The sequence below is a fragment of the Lagopus muta genome, chromosome Z (genome assembly GCF_023343835.1).
Source record: "Lagopus muta isolate bLagMut1 chromosome Z, bLagMut1 primary, whole genome shotgun sequence".
In the NCBI taxonomy this organism is placed as follows: Eukaryota; Metazoa; Chordata; class Aves; order Galliformes; family Phasianidae; genus Lagopus; species Lagopus muta.
Window position 1 is genome coordinate 60,693,549 of NC_064472.1, and position 21,703 is coordinate 60,715,251.

A 21,703-nucleotide genomic window follows, 5' to 3' on the forward strand; every position below is an offset into this window, starting at 1 on the left:
TGGGAGAACAGCGGAAGGACTTGGGGCCAAGTCCCACCAGCTGTCCAGAGACACAATTAACCAATTTGTGCATCTGTGTTAACTTTATCCTGCCAACCAGTTTGCAAAACATGTTGATTATTTTGATCCCCTATAAAATAGTACGTTTCATGATGAGTTTCCTTTTTGTAAGAAGAAGGAACCAGCTAACCAATAGCAGAAATATTAAAACTTTGTAAGGCTTTTAATGGTCAAATAGAACCAATGTGTTACATTACTGCATTAGATTACAGTAGGCATAAAACAAAAAGCTGACTGAACCATCACAGGGCTGCAGCCCATGCCTTAGCACCATCTGCTGAAGCAGGAATGATCCTCTCTTCTGTACTGCTCTGTGTTCACCCCAAATGTCTCTCCCTCACTGAAATTAGTAATTATTTTGGGTACAGGCCAACAGGAGAATAATGCAGGTAATTGAGAATGGTTTCAAAAGATTAGTTTTCAGCTAAATAGCTCTGTGCAAAGGGTCTCTCTGGGCTGTCTTGACAGCCTTTCGGTGTAGGTCAGTGAGGATAATAAGCAGTACTTGCCATGAGTCATTTCTGACAGGATTCAGGACTGAATCAAGGAACCTGGTGCAGAAAGCCAAAATGCAATCAAAAGGGTGGTTAGTCTTCGTGCTCTTGGCAAATGAGCAATACCTGCTTGTAGCTGGTGGCTTGAAGCCATGATTGAATTGTGTATGGATTTTGTTTGTTACCACTGAAGGCAGCAGAAGAATAAATGCTGCTTTTGTATGCTGTTTGTTGTTGTCAATTGGTGGCTTCCAAGGCAGCCATTCCGGATTGCTCTGCATATTTTGCTAGTAGGAGACAGGGAATTAAGAGGATTGCTTTGGTAAAAATATTTTTATTTTAAAGTCGGTTGTAATTGAAAGAATTAGGCCATATCCAAAAAACATGAAACAGATTGTGCTGAATATGATGTGTTATCTTAATCAAATATGTCATTTGAAGGGGAACCAAATTTGGTCATTGCTCTATTGCCACTACATGATCATTTACTAGAAGCCAGCAAACTAAGCACTGCTTGTTAAAATCTGAGTGACCTTTTCAAGGCTGAGTAGAGTGCTAAGGATGTTAAATGAGTCACGTTTCCTTATCTGGTGTGACAGATGTTTGATTTGGTTGACATTTGCAGGATTGCACAAACAGTTATGACTTCAATTGTTTATTCATCAGAGGCTGTGAAGTTATCTGATGGCACACATATACTGTTTGATTTATTTGTTTGGTTTGATGCTATTGGTTGTCTCATGTAAGTTTGTCAGCGTTTAAAAAGGCGTAAGTAGCAGTTGTATTCTTGGTAGAAAGGTCATTTTGTCCTGGCATTTCAAGCACTAATACAGTGTACTAGCAGTGTATTAGGGAAGCCAGACATATAACAATTTTTGAGACATTACAGAGGAATCAAGCAATCACAGAAACCTCCACGAAAAGTCCTCAAATTCTGAGCTTCACCAAATGAAGGAGTGCTCTGCTCATCTGACTGCTCTTTGAAATGCTGATTTGTGTCTGCTGGATAGTTTATTGGGATTTCTTTCCCTTTACTTTGGCATTTGTCCAATAAATCTATTATTTTTTTTTCACACGTTTGGGAATGTAGATCAATTTTCTTCTTATAAGTTTTCTTATAGCAGTACAGTGATGTTAAAACATTGTATTTTGAAAATAAGAGGTGTGAGGATGACTGTAATCCCTTGGACTTGTATATAAAACTACTTGGAGCGAGCAATGAAATTGAGTAAGAATTAGAAAATATTTATTTGAATTTTGTAGCACTAAGTATGTGGCCATTTTGTGCAGAGAGGGAAGCTGTATGAAAGTGCGATTTTGTGAGTAGCCAATGCAGAATAAGTGAAAATATTAACAGGAAATTTTTACAAATAATTTTAATTTCTTCATTCTAAATATATTAATTCCCACCCAATAAATACTATTTATCTGAAACAGAAAGCAAGTCCATGCACTTCAGATACTTTTGTAAATTGTTGTCCTTACAACAACATACCCAAACTATAGAAAGAAAGAAAATTGTTTACTAGGAAAATATTCATCAAATAGAAGTAAATAAAATGGTGTCACAAAACAGTGACATGGTTTGTTTGTTTTTTTTTCCCATGTACAAATGTTTTAAAATCCCTTAAGAACCCAAAGGTATTTCTTATCTAGTTGTCCTTATATCTAATGGTCCTTTTTTAGCTAAAAAGAAAACTTTTTTTTTTTTTACCACACTTTTTAAGGAATTCAGCATTTTTAAAAGAATATGCATATGTGGTGGATTGACTACATCTGACCATCAGATGCCCACCCAGCCGCTCCCTCCCACTGACTCCTAAGCTAGACAGAGGAAAGAAACATAATGGAAAAACCTCATGGGTCAGGACAAAGGCTGTTTGTAGAAAAAAAACCCAAAAACTCAACAAAGGTCATATGCAGAAACAAAGTGAAGAAGATTTATTCTCTACTCCACATCAGCAGGCGATGTCCAGATGCTTCCTGGCAAGCCAACTCCTGTCAGACTCAGTACAGCATACATTTCAAGAAATGCAATTATCTTCTCCTAAGTCTGAAAATACTTGGCAAGAAAAGCATGATCATTCCTAAGTTACTTATGTTCTGCTCTAAAAATCTGCTTTACATGACTTCAGCAGTGTCATCCTTTCCAGCTTAAAATTACATTTACTTTGCAGCATGACAATATCACAGAGGAATAAGAACAAAGAGCTTTGGTCCTTTTTCAGATTTTGAATGCTTTAGAGTATGATAGTAGAGTAGATAGTAGAGTAGAGTAGAGTAGAGTAGAGTAGAGTAGAGTAGAGTAGAGTAGAGTAGAGTAGAGTAGGATACTTCAAACATCATCAAGTCCAACTTCCTGACCACTTCAGAGCTAACCAAAAGCGAGAGCATATTACTGAGAACATTATTGCAGTGCCTCAACACTTGACAGGCACGAGGCTTCCACCACCGTACTAGGAAGCCTGTGTCAAAGTCTGACTACCCTCAAGGTACAGAAGTGTTTCCCAGTGCCCAGTTCGACTCTGCCTTGGAGCAGCTCTGTGCTATTCCTGTCCAGCCATTGGTGCCCAGGAGCAGAGCCCGGCATCTCCATCTGCTTCCCTTTTCAGAGAGCTGCAGAGAGAAGTGAGGTCATCTCTGGGCTTTCTCTCTTCCAGACCGGGCAACCTGAGTGTCCTCATCCTCTTGATGCAGTGCTATCATCAGGTCTGGTGCTTCCTCTGGATGCTTTCAAGGGCCTTTTTATACTATGGGGGATGGAATGGCACACAGTGCTCAAGATGAGGCTCCGCCAGTGCTAAATATAGCAGGAGAATCACGTATTTTGCCTGGCTGTGCTGTGCTTATTGCACCCCAAAATGCATTTTGGCCTCCTGGCTGGCAGGGCACACTGCTCATGCTTAGTCTCTGTTACCAGTACCCCTAGATCTCTTCCTAGTGAGCTGCCCTCCAGCCGCCTGTTTCCTATCTGTGCCTGTATCTGACACTGCGTTGTTCCAGGTTTAGCATCTGGCCTTTTCCACTGCTGAACATCATGTCACTAACGACTATCCAGTGCTCCAACCCATCTAGATCCCTTCTCACCCACCCCGCCCCCTACCCTCAAAGGGAGTCAACAGCATCTCCCCACTTACTGTCATCAACACGAATGTCAAGGATGCATCCATCTTGGCAAAAATTTGGAACAGAACTGGCCCTAGAACTGAGCCCTATGGAACACCATCAGTAATGGGCCACCAGCCAGGTATACCCTCATTCGCTGCAGTCCTGCAAGCTCTATTGTCAAGCCACTTTATCACTCAACACTGTGTGGTCCTTTTCATCTTACAGGTACACAATTTATCCAGAAGGATTCTGTGAGGGATGGTATCATTGCTCAAATCCAGAGCAAGGTTGAATCCTGTCAGGCCCAATGGATTTATGAAGGTTGAGCTGATACAACCATTTCCTTACAATTTTGGTGATCACAGATGGAAAGCCACTGCTTGTTCAGTCATGGTCTTCCTACTCTGAGATCTGAGAAGGCTGAGATCTGGCTGTCAAGTAATGTAGCAAAAATAACATTGTGTACTCTGTCTTTTCCTTCTCCTTTCTTGTTAGCTGACCATTTACTCCAAGTGTCAGTCCAGTGCTTTCCTTTGATGTCCTCTTTGTCAACGGTTTACGGGCTGGTTCGGCCCGGTTCCGTGATGAGCGGGGCGGAGGGATCCACAGATCCACGCCTCTGGAAAAAAAAGAAACAGGGGACCCCAAAATAATTAAAACAGCGGCAACGATCTGAGGAGAAACAAACTAATTTACTAAGTATATTATCGGAATGCAAGATAACACACTATAATACAATATAATCAGAATTGAAGCTAATAAATCAAATATAATGAGAGAGAGAATGTCCGAAAGGTGGACAGGCCTCACCACAACGCTGAGGTGAGATGCGCAGTCTGGTTGAGCAGCAAGGAGACGGGAGCAGCGCCCACGACGAAGGGCAGGCGAGAAAGAGCAATCAGGTGACCTTGCCAGGAGTTAAACCTCCTCTCCCTGACCACAAGGTCCCCTGGGGAATGCAGTTCTTTTTCTCTTCAGGGCAGGTACCCAGGACTTGAGCATTGACAGGTAAAGTCCCAGTGCCCCACATGATGTTATGATGTGGAATACCGAAAGCCAAAAATCACAAAACCATGACACTCTTACTGTTGACATAATTAAAAAATGTCTAATTTGTTGTCTGGTGCCACAGTGTACAGTGTAAGCTCAAGTGGGACTTCGGCTTTTCTCATTTGTCCCTGTAGATTCAAACTGCAGCACTATACCATCCCTGTGAATCTGGATGTGGCTTCCTTGCTTGCTAAATTTCATCTTTTTAAGGTGAAAAGAAGCATAATGTGTCAGAAAAACCTGCAGAAGAGAATGCTGGATGGGGAGAGAGTGGTGAATTTTGATATCCTGTGCGAGTAGCAGAGACATTGCAAGGCCAGGTGGCATATTGCCTCCTAAAGTGCTTCCGACTATTGAGTTCTATAGAAGGACTGGAAAAACTGTAAGTATCAGCAGTTGAATGGGAGCCAATCAACCAATCAGAGAGCATCAAATGGGAAAAGTGTCAAAAAGAGTTTCATGAGAAGAGCATTGCAAGAAATGGAGAAACTTTAGTTTTCATGTATTATTGAAATGGCCTGTGAGATGACACAGATTCTTGTGAAATAAAGAACTGGAGGATTGAGTGTAAGCAGCAAAACAACTGTTTTTAATACACAGGCCTTTTTTTTTTTCTTCTTTTTTTTTTTTGCCCCTAAATGATTTTCAGTATCATTGCTTCCAGTTTTGAGGAGAGATCTCTGCTTAGATTGGTGTTCCTGAAGTGGGCTGGTCAGCTTTTTCTGAAAGATGGGCCTATCTGAACAACTTTACATATACAATTCAAAATGAATACTTTGCATCACCAGTATTTTAGAAAATACAAGCCAGAAACAAGGAGATGCACTGCAGCTGCTTTGTTTTTGCATTTCTCACATAATTATAGGTGACCTAATTCAGTAACAGTTAAAGTAGTAGCAACTGAACTATAGATAGGAATCAAGTTCTGTTTCTTCAGGAAAAATAAAAACTATTCCAGGTACTGTTGCCTTTGCTTCGGCAACCTCTGATTAATGTCCCGTCGTGAAGTGCTCAGACAGCCCCGGCCAAATCACATGCTTTTATGACACCAATGTGGTGAGCGGCAAATGGCACTTATTGCAAGCAACACACTCTTCTTATAGTTGTCCCTTATATCACAGTGCTACCAATCACCCTTGCTACGGTTATCTGTGTCCAATAGACATGTGGCATGTCTTGTCTTGCCATGTCTCATCATGGTTTTCTTATGAGTCAAGGAGTCCCCGCAGAGCCTGATGACTGTTACAGCCCCCCTTTCACGTATTAACTAACCACACAAGGGGCCCACACAGATTACGCCTGGTTATGCCTGGTGACCTTGACAGCCCCCGCTTTACATATTTCGTTGACTACATCTCTAACTTGCATATTTTGTTAACTACATCTCCCCCTCCCTAAGCTCAAGCAAATCTACTACAACTCGAGAGGACCCTAACCGCGTACACCCCGAAATCCCCGCATTGCGCCTATACATGCCATTGTCCTCTCGGTTAAGCCTTTTGCCCCGTTACATCGCGATTCGCCAAATAATCCTACCCTAATGTCTTAAACCATACTTATAAATGTAATATACCTATATGCCTATATATAATATGACTATAAGTGTAAAGCGTATTAATATTAGACCTAATACAACTATAACTGAATAACGAATAGAGTTAAACAGAGTTAAACATTCTCGTTGCTTTGGTGGACCATCCCAGAAGCACTTCCCATCAGTGGTGTTCTCTGTCCTTCTTTACTCTCTCTAGGACACGATGTATCTCTTCTGTGTCACGGTGAATGGTGATCAAGGTTTTCTGTCCATTATCTCTTACACGTTTCAGCAACTGGTGCAGGTCATCATGTTGCAAAAGCTTCCTTACCATTGTCCTTCCTTGGTAAGCCAAAACGAGACTCATTCCACTTGGAGCAGGTGATAGGTCTTTAATCACGTATAATTATCCTGCAAGAACTGATGTGATGTCACCGACACTAATTAAAGCCACATCCTACAATACTAGTAAGGTTATAGACAGAGAGGTTAGAGATTAGAGTGATTGCTGATAGCTCTAGTGGCACTATCTATGAGTATGAAATTACAAAGATCCTTGTACAAACACAACCTTTCCCAATATATACCAACATTGTCTTAGGTACCTGTTGGAGTGTACCTCAAAAATGACAAACATTTGTTCAATATCAAGGCAGATGTCTCAGGCTTTGAGAGCATTGCTCTCACAAACCAGCTGTATGGAACTGCTTGTTCTCCAGGCCTCAATCTGGCCACCTGTCCATGAAGGGAACCCATTCTGATGCCCACAATGCATACTGCACTGGCTTAAGCACCATGCACATCAGATTTGTTACATGAGGAAAGAGAAGGCCTGATGCTGTCAGCACTTCTAATGCATTTAAAGTGAGGAGTGATTTCAATCCCTGTTTCTCTGCACAATCTATCAGGTGTGTGATGTCTTTCGGATTGAGGGATACCTCTTCCGGGCCTCTGTTATCGTTCCCTACTATCAGGAAGATCTCCAGTACTCTTCCTTCCTCTATCAGGCTAGATCTAAACTTCTCACCATCTGTTAGTGCATCTCTCTTAACTCCTAAATGCAAATAGCTACAAAAACCTTCATGACCCAGATAGCAAGGCTGGGAGGAATTCCAGCAACATTTCCCCTGCTCCAGTCTTCTTCACAGCAGTTCCTTCATGCCACTGAAATCCAAGCAGAGAGCGTGTAGCACTGCTCCTCTTTCCCACAAATACCAGTGTGCCTTACAGTGCCTCAGATCAAACAAACAGCACAATAGAGATTCATGTTCTGGTGCTAGGGAATGGGGCATTGAATAGAAGTACCTGGGACCAAATTAGACCCAAATCTTTCCTCTTTTTTTTTTTTTTTTTTTTTTTTTTTTACCTTTTCTTCACCTGGTAGCTGATTTTTTCACAAGTGTCAGCCTTTCCAGTCTTAACTTAGTACCTCTCATCCAGCAGTGCCCTCCATTTTCTCATCTTTAGTGTGATGGTTTCGGTTCTTTTAGTTTTTCTTTTCCATCTGTAGTCAATAAACTCACCTTGAGCTGTCTTACACTAGTTTGGTCAATAATTTTTCAAAGTCATTGATTTCTAAGGGAGAGCAAAAGTTTTATGTAATAGTCTGAACTGAAAACTTCTGAAGAAATTTAATAAATGAATGTTTTCAGTCTCTAGTAACATATTTTTCTTCTACAATTTCACAAATCCTTCTAGAATTTGTATTTGAAAGTATTGTCATTTTTGAAGTAGAATCTGCAGCTATTTTCTTGCCTGCATGATGTGACTTAGAGGGTGTTTGCATGGCTGTTGAAGTCCACAATTACCAGGAGAAAGCAGCAGTATGAAATCACCTCCCCACACAGGGCAGCTACTGTGCAGAGTATAAGAGCCCAAATTCAGTTTTCAGATTATGTTTAGATTATGTTGCTCAGAGCCCCGTCCAACCTGACTTTGAATGTCTCCAGGGACATCACCTCTGGGCTTCCACCACCTCTCTGGGAAACCTGTGCCAGCGCCCTACCACTCTTACTGTGAAAAAATCCCACTCTTCCTGTTGCCTTCTTTGCAAATAACTGGAAAAATAATTTGAATTAACTCTTTAATATATGAACCAGATGAAATGAGACTCATATATATATATATATATATATATATATATATATATTGTTGTTGTTGTTGTTTATTTGCTATGTTTTCTGATAGAATTAAGTGTAACTGGCAAACTGGTTTACATCCATTGACTTCAGAAGTGTATTTACACTGAACCAAGACAGGGGGTGACGCCGATGACGAGCTAAATGATGCTTGCCTATATCCTTCCTGTTTGTGCTGCCTTTTGAAAAGGGGCCCAGCTCTGAGAGGTGTATACACCTCCTGAATGTAGTGAGTTAATAGCAAAACTGTTGCTGCTTGGCTGTAAAGAGTTCTTTACAATGTCAGAGTAAAGCAGAGACAGGGAAAGATATGGGAAGAGGGGAGCAGTATGATGTGGGGACATATGTGCCCCCGGGAGCTCCTGGTTGGCTGCCCTCCTCCTAAGGCAGCGGTGCTGCAGGCTGCCATGAGGAAGCTTCATCAGGCAGGGGCTAAGTGAGATGGATCTTCTTCCGTGAGACAGATCTTTAGCTTTCACTTTCAATTATGTGGATGGTTCATGAACACATGCAAAGAGAATTGCTCATTCATATTAATGACCTGTATATAGATGTTTGCTTATTTTTCTTCCTATCGTGCAGCTGCTTCGGGCAAGATATAATAGTTTTTTTTGGCTGCAAAGCTCAATTTAGGCAAATATCAACAGTGACTGATGCAGCAGACTAACAGTTACCAGGTTTTCCTTCCCCAAGGATGAGATCTTCCCTTTTGTTGTTGTGAAAGTACATTTAGCCCAGAATTATGGAGCAGTTTTGCTGTGATGCTTAGTCTAAGGAACTTTTGAACGATTCTGAATTCTAATCACGCACACAAAATTGCAGGGAAAAAAAAAAAACCAGAACCTCAGATCACACTTTCACCTCCCTCCGCCACCTGTCGCAATTTTTACACACATTTTATTTTCACTGACAAGGTACATTTCCACATTTTGTTGCTGGCTCTTAGAGGTTTAATTAGGCACTCAGCAGCACTATTTATACACTGACATTTTTCAAAGAGCTGCATGCTCTACATAGCTAATGAAAAAGGTGGCACAACAGCAGAAAAGAACTTAATATTATTCATGGGATGCTGAAAGAGAAAACGGAGCAGTGGATCACATTAATTTCAGCAAATACTATTATTTTTAAACTCATTTAAATGCAAGTCAAACTTACTGAGCATATCATGCTAGAGAGTAACTAACATTTATCTTCTTGCTATAATCAGAGCAAACAGGCTCAGGTGTGCAGTCAGTCAGAGGGCGGCATTTCCAGTTTGCAGGACCAGGCCATTAGCATCAGCTGCCTCTGATGAAGCCTATGCATACCCCAGAGGAGGGGCAGTTCTATCTTGGTGCTGTATTTAATCGGAAAAGTGTTTAATTGCATGCATTTCCATCTTCACAAAAGGTCTTAGGGTTCCTTCATAAGTACATTCAGGATCTCCCAAGAATGAGTTAGTGCTGCCCTAAAGGATATTTCCAAATTCATATACCCCCTGAAGCTGCAGATTTGTGTTTTTCTACCTATGTTTTTTTCTTTTCTTTTCTTCTCTTTTCTTTTTCTGTGATAATTGGAGACATAAATTAAATTTAGAAATAATAAACTAATGCATAATCATGTTCTTCTGATACCTACCGCAATTTCAGGTTAAGCAAGGAAGAGAATTAAGCGTTTTCACTTAATCTTAAATATTCTGATGCATAAATATCATGCTTGTATGTGATACTTGCAGCTATTTAACATAACCCAGTGAGGTGGGAGCAGGTTGGAACTGCACTGGATGGGCTGTGTTGTACCCCAGCCCTGCTGTGACCCAGTAGGTGAATTATCTGACCCCTCTATGCCTGAATTTTCTTGGTCATCAAATTGTCAAAGATCACTTTCTTTCAGGTGGTAGCAACAAAATCAGTGACCTCATTCTTTCTTTCTTTTTAAATAATATTATATCACTGCACCAAAACTCTAGAATTCAGCCAAGGTAGTGAAATACACTGTATACACGACCTTTGTCTTTGAAGAATAAAAATGATTCTCAGGAGTTGGCAGCGCTGTTCAAGCATCATCCATTGCTTACATTCTACAAGAATGGCTGCTAATTTGGTTGTCACAGCAACCACAACTCTTGCTACCCTATTTTCTTCCTCAAGCTCAATTTGTTTATAAAGCTCAAAGTTGTTTCATGTCCCTATGTTAACCTCACAAAAGAAACACAAATTTCTGGCCAGCCAAAGAAGAAACAAATTAAGTAAAAGAGCAGCAACTTACAATAGAAAACATTCTGAATCTTTACTAAACTACCTAATTAGAAATAAAAATATATATTTTTTATGTTTTATAATTCATACTGCAATTATTGTATGGGACAATGTATCATTTTGAATGACTATCAATAACTTTTCAAATTCTAAGTTTTAAAGCAGAAGAAAGTAGCCTTAGTGTAGGTTTCCCTTGTACTATTGTACAGCTCTGTATATAAGGACTGCATTATCCTGCCTTCAATGTGGGCTAACATCAGGTGCTTCACAATTGGACAAAACCTGGCACTTCTGTTCTCCATCTAATACTCATTCTTAGGAAATTGGATCTGAAAAGGGCACATTATAACAAAGGTAGTTGCTGAACCAGAAATCCAGCATGATTTCTGGAAATCCAATATGTTCTTCTTTTTTTTTTCCCCCATTAAATCGTATTTATCCCATTTTATGTAACAGAACACAAGTCTTTTATCCTCCCTCCCACTCAAAACTAAGTTCCATTCTTGCAGGGGAGTGTATAGCTTATTGATACTGTAGCTCAAAGTCAAAGCTCCATCTTCCCCCTTTGCTCTTTAAAAATAAAGAAAATATTTTTATATCCCTGTCACACTTCAGGAGTCACAGATTGGAAGTGTGAATAGTGAATTACTGTTATTGGAAGTAGTAATATTTTTCAAATGCAAACAGGTATGAGAGAATATATTTTTCCTCTCCTTTTCTTAATGAGTTTCAATAATTTTCTTTTTCTTCATGCTAAAACTTTCCATGTCTGAAATTAAGATATTTCTTTTTATTTTGCATCCATCAATATGCTACCTGAATGGAATTAGACAGTTGCATACAGTGTTCAAAGAATGGCATGCGACTTACGTGCACGATGTCTTTGTGATATTTGCAATTATTTTTTCCATTCCTTTCTTTATAAGAGGCTAACACTCTCCCTGCCTTTTTGATTGCTGCTGCACACAGCAGCTGTTTTCATGCCAGTGTAATCACAATTCATTCAGAAGGCATCACCTCCACAGGAACTTTAAACCACCCCGTTATCACCTTCTAGTCATCAAAACTGAATCTCATCTGCTATCACGTTGCTTAAGAATTGGCTACCCTGCACACCTGACAGATATATAAACTCATCAGGCAAATGTATTTGGAGTGCTGCTTTGCCATCCTATCCCAGCCTCTTGATTCGTTCTTCCTCTCTCCATCCAAATATTTTATTTAGCTGATTCGGAACACTCTTAATAAAACATTGTGAACATCTAGCTGTCTCAGTGGGAAAGAGAAAAATTAATGTTCCAGAGTAGGCCAGAGAGATCCTCAAATTGGAAAAAAAAGTTCAGATATTAAACAGAAGAATGCCTTCTAAATTGTGCCTTCATAGACTTAGGTTAAAAAGTGCTGGAAGAGGATCATTAACTAACATCATTAACATGGAATCACAGAATGGTTTGGGTTGGAACAGACCTTTAAGATCATCTAGTTCCAAGCCCCTGCTATAGGCGGGAACACCTCCCTCTAGACCAGGTTGCTCACAGCCCCATCCTGATTCACTCAGTGTCCAAGGGAGGGGGCATCCACAACCTCACTGGGCAACCTGTTCCACTGTCTCACTTCTCTCACAGAAAAGAACGTCTTCCTGATATCTAGCTGAAACATATTGAAGTATGAGCCCCTATGGAAACAAAGTGAAAGCCTTAGGTTTGAGCCAGAACAGACTTTGTAAAGAGAAATTATAAAAAGAAAAAAAAAAAAGTAATCTGGGATCAGGGACCATGAAAAGTTATCCTTTTGACTGACATCCAGCAAGCAAACTATTTTATCATTCACAAAGATGATTTTACTGCTGCCTTGCTTCTTGTGAATAATTCTAATGATACTGAAGCACCATTTACGTACTGCTTTTTGCCTACTGCATGAAGCCTGTACAAGCTTTACCTTTCTACTCCACTTTCTCAACTGATTTACCTTCTATCAATTGAAGATGTCCTAAAAGGAACACAAAGGATTATTTTAAAAATAAGTACTTCATCTTATGTATACTCAAACTACTGTATAATTATGATGAAATCTACCCTATGTTTTTCAAAACTTATTTCTAGAGCTCTTGTTTAATGAATCTGATAACAATTATTGCTACTAAGTATTAGTTTGTTCATACATATGCATAATGACTGTCACTTCCATCTCTGGAATCACTCAGGGTTAGGTAACTATCTGTGATGTGAATTTATATAGAGTAGTCATTCCTGGATGAGATTCTGGCTCCTCTGAAGTCAGCAAAAATTATTGATTCACAACTTTACTTCAAATATCCCCGAACTTCTGCTATGGTAAAAGGTAGATGCTGCCAGGCTGTGGAACTGGCCTACTCTCTTCTATGTGACATAAAGAGAAGACCTAACCACTTGTAAGAGACTATACTGTTAACTTCTGTGTCTCAAAGCTTGCTGGGGACACAGATGGACTTGTTCAAGTCCCGAGCAAGGATTGTGAAATCCTTTGTTTGAAGGACACAGATGGACAAGTTCAGGCAAGTCCTGGGCAAAGGTTGTGAGATCCTTTGTCTGGGGGAACGCTGATGGACAAGGCCAGGGGCAACGAGAGCGAGATGAACTGCAGCTGAATAGCTGTGAAGTGCTCCTTTGTGTGGGCTTATCTCCGGATGATGGCCATCTCAGGAGGTACTCAATGACTCTTGCTCGAGGCCCATCCTTGTCATGTAGGCAGGAGAACAAGGAGGATAAAAGAGGAACTGAAAACCATGAGGATAGGTTTCTGACAACAGATTCCTCATGACAAACGCAGGATTTCTGACAACGGATTCCTCATGAAGAACGGGAGGGTTTTCTGACAAGAGATCCCTCATGAAGAAGAGAGAGAGGAATTCCGGAAGATAGAGGGATTCCTGAAGATTGAGGTGATTCCTGCATACTGGCAAACTCTCCTGAGCCTGCTGCCTGACCGCTGTTGCTGCTTCAAGAATTGGCTCCTCGACTTCCTCGTCTACCTGCCTGCTGCCCAAGGCCGGCCACGCTGCTGCTCCTCGTCTTCTGCTGTTCTGCCCGGGACCTTCAAACACCGTGCAACGGGACCGCTGCTGGATCCTGCTGGTGACTATCCTCACTTTATGCAACTCCTGCTTCTTTTCCATCTTTTCTATCGCCCTCCTTCCCTTCCCCGTCTCCCTGATTAGGTCTTAGTAATAAACTGGATACAACAACATATGAACCGTTGTTTCTTAATCTCACACAGGGTATACAGATATTAAAGAACCTCATCTCCCTCCTATAAATTGGAGCGAGACACCACTCAGCAAACACCTGTTCAAGTCAGGCATTACTACTTCAAATTAAGCAATGTTTTTGCCAAGATTTGTCTCCAGAGCAGGGCTCCAGCTTTTTGCTGTGATGGAGTTTCCCACCCTGAGAAGATAGGAATAGAAGGGAGCATGCAACAAAAAATGGTTAGTGGTACATACATTTAAAAGTCCAAACAAGTTTGTCTGGCTCAACCATTCAGTAATCAATTAGCGAGAATAGAAAGATTCAGGAAGAAGCAGAATAGGTAAAGCAAAAAAGACTAAGGCCAGAATCACTGAAAAATACAGTATGGGAAAAAAAAAATTCTAGAGGGAAGATGAATGAATTTACATTATAAGCAAATGCATTCCAGTAACAGCAGAAAAGCAAATGCAATCAGTAAATCTAGCTCTAAATTTAACCACATACTGATATTAACAGGAGCCATGTATCTCTGGATGGCCACCAGTACCTCCTACACAAGTGGGCAGACTTAAAAATTTACAAGGTTCTACTAAATTCTCTTAATAAAGGGACGTATGATTTTATCAAATGATAATTTATTGGATGAGAGCATATTGCTAATATGCTACATTTAGTAAGCCAGCTTATTTGAAAAAAGGAAGATGTAGTTTATATCAGTACAGAAGGCTAGAAACAGGTAAAAGTAGGCGACAGCCACCAGCACAGTAGAAGCTCGGACTGTTACCTCAGAGTATTCCTTACATAAATTAAGTGAAATGGAAGAAAATGTAGGTTTATGGCTACTGTGATTCATAGTGGTAATTTTTATAAGCTGGTAGCAGGGATGGAAGCAGAATCATAATTTCTAACTCATTAACTAGTAGCCCCAGGACCTTTTTTTCCGTAAATGATTATGATCCATCAATGTAATACCATTATGAAAGAAATATCATCAATTTTAGAATCCATAATGAAAGGAGATTCTAAAGTTTCATCTAAAATAACTGTTTAACCACCCTGATCAAAAATGTAAAAAAGTACAGAGAAGGTGAAAAAAAGGCCTAAAATTAAACAGATTAAATGCACTGGCTTGCCCAGCTCATGAGATAAAACTTCACAGAATCTGCTTACTCTCTTATAATACATCAAGGACTTGGGAGTTAAGAGGGAAAAGACAAAGTTACTTTCAAGCAGACTTGATGAGAGCTGTATGTAAACATACTCTTTAAGTTGTATTTGTATTGCTAAGAGAGACATGATTCTGTAACTGGCTTCTATTAGGCTTGCCTTGTGCAAGAACAGTTTCACTATGGAAACTGCTGCTATAAGCACATTCAGCTTGCTGATCTGCAATAGGAGGCAACACTTTGGAATCTAGAAGCTTCCATTTTGACTTTTGCATAATAAGGTTCATCCAGGTTTCCTTCAACATCTCCTGAAAGAAGTCCCAACACCATGACCAAGACATGGCCACCTTTTTACATTCCTAGTGTCACATCACTACATTCCCACCACAAACACACACTCTTTGAAATGCAATGGCACACTTAGCAAGGAACAAATTGTGCATATATGTATATCACCATGATAAATTTTTGCCAACTGAATCCTTCACAGCTTAGCATCTTTCCTTTTTTTCCTCAGAATCTTTTCTTCAGTCACTTCTCTCCAACATTTATTTAAATTACTGTGTTGCAGACAGGTTCCTTTTAACTTTACTGACAGATTTGGTGGAACAGACTACTATTTTCTACTTTTCCCAGCTGTCTCAAGTGCCTTTAAAATGCTGTTGACTGGCATCAGTAGGAACAAGAATGTAGTACCCAAATATTACAGTTACAACTAATGTTTTATTGTTCACATATACTTTTCTGCTTATGGTATTTGATGAAATTAATATTAGTACAATTTGAGCAAAGCAACCTCTCAGTTCAGTGACTTACAGATATTGCAACCTAAATTGTATACTGTACTACAAGTAGAAGGGTTTTATAGAGGAAAATAAACATCACTCAAGGAAAGCAACTCAAAATACTTACCAGTTAAAAGCATTATTTACAAAAGTCAGGTAACCATTACTGGGTTATGCTTGTGCCTTTCAGACACTGTATTTAGCCAATGAAGTAGTCACAAGAAAAGCGTGCAGGAGAATGACTTCCTTCCCATGCTGACAAAACTGGTAGTTTATACATTGTACTCCTTCCTGTTGCAAGAAGTTTCTTAATCTTGCTAATCAGCACTTAAGATTGCTTTTGGTTACAGAAGCCCGATGTTAGGAAGGATCTTGCATGCTGAGAATACAAATGCAATCTCGCAGTTATCAATTCTTTCCAACACCTACCAATTTGAAGTACTATCCTATTAAAGTTTTGATAAGTTATGCAATTTTTATTATCGATGCATTTTCTAGTTGGTGTTGTAATTACTGCTGCTAACTGCGTCATAGCTACGTCCCAACCTGAGCCTAAAGACAAATGAAATGTGCAGGGCAACGCTTGTGTTCCTGCTCAAGACAGTGCCACATACTAATGAAATACAGTAACACAAGCTCCCCAGAATGAGTATAGAAACAAATAAATATTCTTGTCAGTCTGAAATACTGAAAATAGAAATTCTGCAACATGTATTTACAGTGATAGTAATGATCAAACTTGATGACGCACTTAATGGCAATGATCTATCCAGGTCATTATTTTCAGTGTAGTTTGAACACTATCAAAGACCACACAGCTTTGGCTGTGTTGGCTCTGTATCCAGCCAACTAAAATTTTTAAGCCCAAATTCAATTTTGAGACTGGATTTTTTCTTCTCCCTAATTTAAGAACTAAAAGAATTAGCATTTAGCTTAATGTTAACATACTGCAAGTTGAAGGGTTTCTCAGTACACACTGGTTTTAAAAAGCACTTCAGCAGTTTCACAAAATACACCATCCAGGAATTTCAGATTTAAATTTTATTTAGACATATCCAGCATGGTACACAACTGCAGATATTTTTTCCACTTAAGCTGCTGTAAGACTTCAACTCTGCAAGAAAACACACAAGAATTAACAAATTTAAGAACTTTGTATTACACGTGCATCTAGTAAAACTTATAGAAGTATAATTTAACTTTGATAAAACCATAAGACTGGCAAAAGAGTTACACAGGTGATATGAATGACTTTGCAACTTATTCCAATTGAGATTTCACTGATAATTATTTCCTTCCAAAAACTAGCTCAGTCAACCCAGCTCCTCAAAAAACCACGTTTCTCAGATTAGAAATAACTGGTGCTATTAATTCTGTAAAGTGGAATAAATTTAAAATAAACTAAAACAACCCTCCACTGTGGCATGCTTTCAGAAAAGAAACAATGGCTGAAGCATGTTTGGTCTATCAGTATCATTAGCAAGCACCAGTTACCATAGCACCTGATGTTAATTTCCTTATTTTAAGTGCACTCTGCACCATGTCGATGTTGTGATTGTTCTGAAATGGCTGAACTGAAGCTGAAGATTTTGTTTTCTGCTGAGTTTTATCTGGCACATCAGAAAGCGTTTACAGTATCACAGATTCTCATACTGCTTTGTTCACATCATATATGCCAGATATCTTTATATATTATGTGATGTACAGCTTTGTTTTGTCAAAGATGGCTATTTTACAGTTACTGTCCAAATCAGCTGGACTTCACTACCAGTGAAGCTCACTACCAGTTAGACCAGTTGCAGGCTATAAAGGCTATAATCAAGGAGGCTGACACTTGGGGATTTAAGATTCACATATCAATGACTTCAGTACTCCAGTAAAGCTAACTGAAGCCCATGCATCATTTCAATTTAAATGGAAGTGCAAACCACAAACTGATATATAAGAAGACTGTGAGATGCTGTAAATGAGATTAGACTCTTCCATCCTCAGATTAGTTCAGTTTCTACTATGCTAGAACACCAAAATCATTTACCCACTAAGTGTACATACAATTTTTCCCCTTCATTTCTTAAGAAGCTGATGTCTGACAATAAAGAAAGGAGCAGCAAATCCACTTCCAAAGAATGCACACATCATTGCCAGCAACCGCCATTTGTTGTCCACAGAAAATGGAAGGTTCTAGAAAAGAAACATAAATGTTTGTTCTGCAATCAATATAACACACCTTAATCACTTCTTCAGTTGCATGACAATAGTAAGAAGCCCAGAGCACTAACACAAGAACTACAACTGATAATAAAAATTAATCCCCCAACCATTACCCCCTTCTTTTCACGTCTAAAGACCCAGTCAGTCATTACAGTAGCATGGATATGACCTCTGGAAGTTGTTTTGTCCAACATCCTTCCAATTCATACATAGGCCAAAGGAAACTGGCCTGCTCAAAACCTTGTCCCATCAACTGTAAATGTCCTAAAGTCCATTGCTTACTATACAGGCCCCACAACATCTCCATGCAACCTGCTTTAATAGTTAACCATCTTTGTAAGAAAGACTGTATTTCTCAAGGTAAGTATAAATCTAGTTTTTAGATACAGAATTCAAGAGAAACCTTGGAGCATAATGGCACATCAGAAAGCGTTTACAGCATCAGCGTTTCTACTCATACTGCAGAGCTCATCATCTGTACCATAGAAGGCTACAGAGAAGGACACTGAAGTCACTGCAGCTTGCTTTGCTGCAGTCATTAACAGCAGTACAATGAAATTGCACAGCAACTGCACTAGAGAACAGGCAATGGGACAACTACGACTTGGCTATTCAAGGCCTGCAAGCCCAATTACATACAAAACTCTGTAGATGATGGGACATGCTCACCTTCAGCAAACCTGCCACAGGTCGGGCCTGCACCTGACCCCACTTGTGCTTCTGGCCATACCAGGCCTGGACCGCACCCTATGCTGCACTGAGGGCACCTGATTGACGAGGCCAAGACACCCTGCTAAGCCTGCCCGCGGGCCACCAGCGCCGCGTCTTTCCCGTCTCCTGCCTTCCTTCCCTACCTGTTCCCCCTCAGACTACAACCGACATCTGCCCCATCTCCCTCCTTCCCTTCCCCCGCTTTCTCCTTCCCCTCTAGGCCCATTCCTGCCCGCAATCATCAGACCGTCCCGCAGCACTGAGACCTCCTTCCCGCACAGTACCTTCCCAGGCCCATCCTCGTAGTGGGTCCTACGGAGGACCGAGGTGGTGAATCTACGGACACCAGCAGCCAGCATGGTACCGACACGGAACACAGCGACCTCTCCCCTGTACGACCTTCCCGCAGCACGCCCGGCGCCCTCTGGGACTGGCGGAAGTGACGACACGGAAGAAGCTACCGAGCGCTCAGGGGAATGCTGGGAGCTGTAGTTATTCGCAACAAAATCACGTGGTCCTGAGCGACAGCCTGCGATTGGACGCGCTCCGGGCCTCGGAGGCGGGGTTGTGCCGCCCGCGTCCTTCCCCAGCGCCATTTTTATCGCTGTGGGGTGGGATGGGGGAGGGTATGAAGTGCTTCTCTTAGGTGTGGGCGGAGCGGTGCGAGCGAGCCCCGCCGTTGGTTGAGTTGGGGGCAGTTGCACGCACGTTTAGTATTTCCGGCTGCTACCGGTATATTTTGGCATATTTTGCTATATTTTACTTTGAAAGTGATACTTGAATTCTGGCATTGCAGAATAAACATACAAAGAAATCCAAACTAATTCGGGTTTGGAAAAAACAGAGGTTTTTTTTTTTTTTTTTTTTTTTTTTCCCCTACTCTGTGTAAGGAAAGAGATGCAAACAGGACGCCACGCTCGTTTACATGACGCATTTGTGAAGGTGGGCTGACTGATCTCAGCCGTGAGACGTAGCTCCATGCGTTCCTAGCTGCAAAGTCGTTTCTGGGAAGTAGAATAAGGCATAAGTAGATATTGCATTTGCCACTCAAAGAAATTTTAAGTGGGAGTGTAGCCCAGTCATTAATAATTCATTCTTTTTTTTTTTTTTTTTTTTTTGGTCATTGATTTCTCTTACAGATTGTGAGTATTATCAGGTTGTGGCTGTTCTTTTTGTCACAAGACCACACAGCCCTTGTGCTGCATGCATCACAACAACAGTGACATTCAACCTAAGGAGGTTGTGAGTAACAACACAAATGATTCATTTAAATCTGGCCTCTTCTTTTTTGAGTGCTTCATTACTCCTTGACCGTTAATTAGCAATACAGATCTCTTACACATTTTTCCCATTTAGTTGTGGATTTAGTTGTTATTTAGTTAGTCATGTTTCAGATTTTTTTTTTCCCACTGTCTAGTTTTTTTTTTAAATTTTATGTATAATAGTTTGCAATTCTTTTTGTTTTCTTCATTTGCTAACTCTGAAGTGTTTTGGAAGATGCTTTCCTCTTTTTGCTAACTTACGTTGCTGCTTAGCTCAACCAAATCTCTTTTTACACATTCCTAATTGTAATTAATTCTGCAATGGTACTTTAATTCTTTTATGGTAGTCTGCTTGCCCTCGGTGGTCACCACGCCACAGGAGGATACAATTCCTGGTATTTTCCCTTTTTAACATGTTGTTCGTTTTAGGCAGCTCTCTTCTGGCAATGCGTAGTGTTTGTTGTTGCTGAGTTGCTGCTGAGTAGAGGTGTGAAGATCAGCATAGCACAGCAGATCCTCAGCAATGTGATTTTGAGCTGAGCCAAGATCCTTCATATCTCTCAGGACCAGGTAAACAGTTCCTTTTTTTCTTGTCGTTTCCTAGGCAGCAAATGTACGAAAGCCATCATTAGCACTGTTTAAAAATGTATTCTCTGCTTAACATCACAAGTCTACTCAGGGATAATTTTAGTCAGTTCAGTTGCAGTTCTTGTCCTAATGCTATTGTAATTATTTATTTATTTATTTATTTATTTTATTTGGCATAGGGCAGACAATGTTGTCCTGCTGGTAGGGTGACTCAGTGATACTTTGCAGTTAATGTTTTTTGACCTCCCAAGCATATGCATTTTGTGTTGCTCAGTAAGGCTATTAGTTTCAAGGATAGATAGTAAGCAGTCTGCAGTAGAAGATATTAATCACTGTCAGAGTTTAGCCACTATCTTTCATATGTATACTGAGTTATGATACTACAATGTTTTCTTGATTGACTTAATTCTGAGAAGTTTGTGACAGAGTTAGGTGTCATTTACTTTAAGGTTTATATTGGATATATCCACACAGATTTGTTTTAGAAAGGACAGAAGATTCAGTTTCTTGACTTTCAGATATTCCAGATATCTTCTACATGACTTCTACAATGATACAGTTAATAGGCTTTTATTAGAAATACTACTTTAATCCTCGAGCTGGTATCTTGCAGATCTTCTCTGTGCATGCATAAATCAATGTGAATTTTCAAGAGGAATTTCACAACTGGTGAAGAAATTTGTACAACTCTCGCTATGCTTTCAAAATGCGTACTAAGAAATGAAGTACCTCAGCCCACTAAAAGGCTACAGTCATGCTATTCAGTCCAGGATTTGAGAAAACCATGCACTTAGAGTTTAGAGAAATAGACTCAATTGCCTTTTTCGCACAGGAAAGAAAGAATCTGCCTCTCAAACTATTAGAAGTATGATGGATAGTAATCATAGTGAGGATAATCAGGTGGCAGAATGGATTATTACTATCTAGGTAGCTAATGCTCCACTGGGTGTCTTTGTAAAAACACTGTCTAACTCACATACAATGGTAGGGCTTGTAAAAGGAATTACAGGCTGAAATTTCCTGGACTGTGAGTGAGAGTCAGAACAGACGATTACAGATGGTTTTTAAATCTACAAATCTCCGAACCTAGTCTTTCAATGCCTATCCAGCTTTCTATATCTACAGTTCT

The 21,703-nt window shown here is 40.1% G+C and overlaps 1 protein-coding gene and 2 non-coding genes across 3 annotated transcripts; all 3 read right to left on the bottom strand.

Moving 5' to 3' along the window:
• Positions 1-16,825: 16,825 nt before the first annotated feature.
• Positions 16,826-19,184, bottom strand: LOC125687168 (cytochrome c oxidase subunit 7C, mitochondrial). The gene is made up of 3 exons (XM_048932039.1): positions 19,009-19,184; positions 17,855-17,983; positions 16,826-16,916 (listed from the first exon to the last, which is right to left on the bottom strand). The coding sequence occupies exons 1-2, from the start codon at positions 19,081-19,083 to the stop codon at positions 17,867-17,869; spliced, it is 192 nt and encodes a 63-aa protein (XP_048787996.1). The 5' UTR covers positions 19,084-19,184; the 3' UTR covers positions 16,826-16,916; positions 17,855-17,866.
• On the bottom strand, positions 17,417-17,478 carry LOC125687436 (small nucleolar RNA Z39). Its single transcript, XR_007374066.1, has one exon. It is a non-coding gene; the product is annotated as a small nucleolar RNA Z39 (small nucleolar RNA).
• LOC125687437 (small nucleolar RNA Z39) lies at positions 18,432-18,494 on the bottom strand. The gene has a single exon (XR_007374067.1). It is a non-coding gene; the product is annotated as a small nucleolar RNA Z39 (small nucleolar RNA).
• Positions 19,185-21,703: the final 2,519 nt, after the last annotated feature.

Bases quoted from the DNA above. Each gene is read 5' to 3' on its own strand.
- LOC125687168 (XM_048932039.1), bottom strand. From the start codon at position 19,083: ATGCTGGCTGCTGGTGTCCGTAGATTCACCACCTCGGTCCTCCGTAGG. The intron at 17,984-19,008 runs GTACTGTGCGGG...TTTCTTTTCTAG, and splicing joins ACGAGGATGGGCCTGGGAAG to AACCTTCCATTTTCTGTGGA.